Here is a 5,000-nt window from a genome sequence, read left to right as displayed (position 1 = left end):
TCCCTCAGACCGCAAATCCCCCAAATTACACCGCCACGCTAGAAAGAAGGGGGGATCGAGAGGTACATAAACCCTCAATAATTGGACGTTGTTATAATGGGGACTGACGGATTCAATGTAATTAATGTGAAACAACTCTATTGAAAAGATAATGCTCAAATTCCCCTGATGCAAGCGCCCCCACTGCTCCCTAATTGGCAATTATAAAGCGTGTACAGAGAACGGACAAGAAAAGAATTAGGATGTATAACAAGAAGCCGCCGCTAGAAATTTGGTTTGTTTATCCTCATCTGAAATTAATTGGTTCCCAACATAAATTTGGTGCTCATTAACGAATTCCAATTTGATCTCTTAGAATGATGTCTAAAAAGAAGCCAATTATACCCTTAATTTAAACGCTGCATAATCAGAATTTCGGCGCAGATGAGGAACACTGTCTGCAGAAAAGAATACCACTACCTTGTTAGCTGGTTCGGAGGACTGCAGTGGTTTCAACAAAACCCCTCACCGCCTTTGGCACTTGCTCCAAGCATCCACTTTATGATAGGACACCGTATTATTCTAGCTGCTGAGACAAACTTCTTTCTATGATGACATTTGTATATTCGGTAAATAGTGCTTCGATGTAATGGTTTCTTTCTTTTATAAAGTAATGATTAATCAACAGCTAGACAACACGAGTTCAATTAATTAACACTTTTTAGTGCAAGTGGCCAACTAAACAAACAACAATTGGCAATCCGAGACAATTTTGTCAACCATCCTTCTGTTTGGCTAGAGTTAGCCAGAATTTTCGAGTTTCGTTGCAGGAGACTTTATAATGTGTCTAAAAGGAGGAAATGGGTATGAGATTGGCCCAACAACGTGATACACACCTGTAACAAACTAATTAGAAAGTAAGAAAATTATATGTCTGAGGTTCAAACCTCGTCTGGACATTTAGAAAAAGGGAGAGGCAGAAATATAATGTATATTCATAGATACACAATAGATAATCATGCATACAAACTACTTTGTTTGTGTATCACAATCAGCGTGCTGATGAATATGAATATTTTAAACCAGTAGGCCGCTCCTTTTGATTTTCCTCTAGTTCAAACAAAGAATGTGTTTAGGGAGGCTGATTCATTTGTATAAACATGTATATGCTTTTATTATATTTAGAAATATTCCTTTGGTACAAAACTATATTTGGTCATTTTCGGAAAGAAATTAAAAATTATTTTCTACACAGAATGTATCCATACGAATTTTGATTGTCCAACACATTTATTTTCTAAAAACCATAACGACGCCGTCTGTGGGGTTTCAACTCAAACTTTTTTTGACAGTCATGTCTCCTGAAGGCCCTTGATTGCATGGCGAATAAACATATAATATAAGGAATTCAAATTCCGCGCTAGTAAAATACTAAACACAATTTTCAAACTTATATAAAATATCAATTTTTAAAATGAAATATTTCTTAACAAACATTCTACAGGTTCTGTAACTACGATCGAGCGACTTTTCCAGATCTCTGGAACAATTCGTATTCGGGTACAAAATATACAAACGACTGACGTATAAACCTCTAAGCTTCGTCACTCTGTGCTAGAGATGGTCAAAATGGAAATAAGACTTTTTAAAAATAAATTAATGGGAGATTGACAATGCAAGAGATCCCAAATCAAACACATGTCGTTCATTGTAGTCCATACCTTGTGTGTACAATTGAAATAATAAAGGTATTTACTCTAGGAAAGTGAGACTTTAAAACTCACCGTATTGAGAGTTGTGCTTTTCCATGGTGATGAAGGGGACGTTGCAGTGTAGCATCATCCGAACCATTACATGACCACGGACATTCTCGGCAAGAAAAACAAGTAATTGCCATCTGACAAACCCAATTATGTCTATCTCCGAGTTATTCTCATTGAATTTCTGATATGAAATGCTGTCAAACTAATTTTCCTTAACAGTCAGCCATAAAGGGGCCGATATTTAAATTGAAAATTGTTATTTTGAGTAATAAATTAGATTTCTGACGATATCCTTGTTCAAATTCATAAAAGAACGTATTGATCTAGGAAATTTGCAGTATATTTGACCATCTGTTTCATCTCATGAATTGACTTATAAATTAATTGCACCATCTACACGAAGTCTCGATCCCGAAGCGCTCTCCTTGGGTTCGATAACAGTTCGATCTGATGAAATTCTTGCGCAAATTTAATTAGTATTGGTGTTCCATGGAGTGTGTGCCGTGAATTAGCTTTGGTAGAGCTCGGTCATAGAACATTTCCGTACCAGCAATTATCAATTTTCTCAATTACGCTAACGAACGCGACACTATATTGATAACATTAATAGAATTTGTGACCCATTGCTTGTTGGACAATGAAAATATTTGGGCGATTAAATTGACAGCAAAAAAATTATTTAAATATCACACGCAATTATTTCATTGCTGATTTTGAAGCACCCGTAATTTTTGTCTTTATCTAAAGAGATGCGATCTTGTCACGAGAAGACTTTTCAGAAGAACAGAAAAATGGCATTATCTTTCAGTGCCGTTTCTTGTAACGAAAAAAATTGCAAAACATTAGAACCAAAACCTATACCCAACTGACTAGCAAGAGCCGTGCAAAAGTGGCAGTGTTGGTGATTTTGGTTCAATAAAGACCCCATGGAGAACAATTCAATGTCATATATTACAGTATGTACTTCACGGGACTTTAAGAGTTCCTTAGAAGTCGTATAACTATCGTGAAGTTCATGGTTTTGAATTTCGTTTTTTGGTCGTTAAATCGGTATTTCTTTGTTTGTGGAGACTTAATTTCGAGGATTATTGAAATGTTTTTAAAGTACTGAGTAACTTAGCTTAAAATTCAATGATAAATAAAATGTCAACATCTTCCTCTACATCTGGCGGTTATACGGTGTAGCTTCTCCAAGGGCAACACAATGAATCATAAGTACATGTATATAGTGTTGATAATTCTGATACTGTGTCGGGTCGTATTTAAAGTCCTATGATGTCAGCATTTGCTCTTCCTATATCAACGATCAAATCCAATTACCAGTGAATCTATGATTGAATCTTTTTTTCTCTTGAAATCTCGAGAAACCGTTACAAAAACTAATTGAATGGAAATTTTCAATTCCCGTTTGAGGGACATTATCAAGTTTCGCTATCGTTTAAACTTGAAAAGAATCATTTGAATTAGAAAAGACCAATTATAAGATTTCGTGTTACAGTCTAAAGAGAAAATAATCTTAGAAACAGTTTTCATGACAAAGGGAATACAATTTCAAAAACACTACGTAACACGTGCATCTTTACTGTTTACAGATCTCATGCGAGGCTGTTCTATTGCAGGGTCGCCATTTACAAAGTTAGATTGTAATTTCATGGTAATGATAACTTCTGATTGAATTGTAGTCCAGCAGTTGTTACATGGAGTCGATAGAAACACAAAACACAAGATGTTAAATGGAAACATGACCAACTAGAGAGTTCCGCGCTAGTGTGCATCCAATCATCACATCCTTCTGAAAGCCGAGGCTGTCCAAATGTCAAGGCGGCAAATCTATCGAGCGTTTTCCCTCAGAGAGAGGGGCTCTGTTTGGGACAATAAACTAATGAGGTATCCCTCACGATTACACCTACAATTCAATGTGTATAGTTTCCAGTTGAAAACATGTTGATATATATAATATGTTATGTGCAGTTTATGCTTATACATATGTGTTAGATTGTAGGATCGTATTACAACAATTTTACAATCTCGTCGTATCTTTTGTTTCAATTTAGCAGTTTTTGCAAAATCATCTTTTGAATTAATCAATAACGAGTGCTTAAAAAAGATTTATAAAAATCATGCATTTAGATAAAGATTATCATTTGCTCATTTTAAATCTTTTTAGTCATAATTTGCAATTGTTTCAACTTTCAAGTGTACAGGCTACTGTTGATGCCCGCGAGCCTATCCGGAACCTGTTACATAAGGTGCATGAAGGTGCGCGTTTCATGTATCGTGTTCCAGATTGTGATCGACATCCTTCTTGCGTGAATTCGTCGACTCGTGGTCGTGGTGGGTGGAAGGTGATTCCACGTGCTCTGCAAAAAGAAATGATTACAAAACCAGTTTTATATACTAGATTAATAAGATGGTCTGGTCTTCATGCAGTATAAGGAGATATTTTGCAGTAGTTCTTTTATTCTGAAGTATTTATTTAAAAACGACATCTGTATTGGGTTTTTTGTTCGGTGTGCGCAGATTTTTAATCAGCTACTAGTATGTGTATTCAGTTTTACAGACAATGTGATTCCCAGCAAACCTTCAGATTGTCTTCCCATTTCATGGATCTGGTGTCAGGTTGGGACCTCAATTAGTGACTGGTGGTGATCTCTTATTAATTTTTACTCTAGATTTACAATTAAGGTTTGTTTTAGCAGTAACTGGTAACTTGATTTCGATCAAAATGTCGACGTCCGTTATATTAATCTCTGCGCGATGTAATTTTGTAAATTGCATAATTCTAACAGCTGCCGCAAAATTCTATTTGTCTGCTAATTAAAGTTTGATTCTCTACGATTCGATTACAGAAAAAATAACACTGTATGAGGTACTAACTTATACAGACAAATCAGGATAAAGTATAATGATCACCAGTGTCTCTAAGTACATTGCTAATATCGGTAAAAATAATGTATGTCAATGATGTATGAGTGCATTACTCATTGTTCTCTCCGAGAAATAGGGAGATATTAAAATTTAATAGCCTACACCTTTTTTCCACACCCAAAACCTTTCCGCAAGAACACCTGGGTTTCATTTCCAAGTTAGAAAGTAAATAGGGGCTCAGGTGTTATATAGCATCCTCGAATAATGTTTAATTCTGCATCCGAGCGCATCAGAGACATATTTCAAACCGAAAAGGTTGCAAACTCGTCAAACAATGACGTTCCACGTCTAAACATAGCCGAGAACATCTCAACGAGGATCTGGAAAAAT

The 5,000-nt window shown here is 35.8% G+C and overlaps 1 protein-coding gene across 1 annotated transcript in view; it reads right to left on the bottom strand.

The window, feature by feature from the left end:
• LOC105339645 (LIM domain transcription factor LMO4.1) overlaps positions 1-1,920 on the bottom strand; it is a 9,060-nt gene extending 7,140 nt beyond the window's left edge. Inside the window, exon 1 of the mRNA XM_011445278.4 lies at positions 1,764-1,920. Coding sequence (XP_011443580.1) covers positions 1,764-1,830 — 67 coding nt within the window. The 5' untranslated portion in view covers positions 1,831-1,920. The remainder of the gene's footprint in view (positions 1-1,763) is intronic.
• Between the last annotated feature and the right edge of the window lie 3,080 nt (positions 1,921-5,000).

This window comes from Magallana gigas, chromosome 2 (genome assembly GCF_963853765.1).
Source record: "Magallana gigas chromosome 2, xbMagGiga1.1, whole genome shotgun sequence".
Taxonomy (NCBI): Eukaryota; Metazoa; Mollusca; class Bivalvia; order Ostreida; family Ostreidae; genus Magallana; species Magallana gigas.
This window is presented reverse-complemented; position numbering and strand designations above follow the sequence as displayed.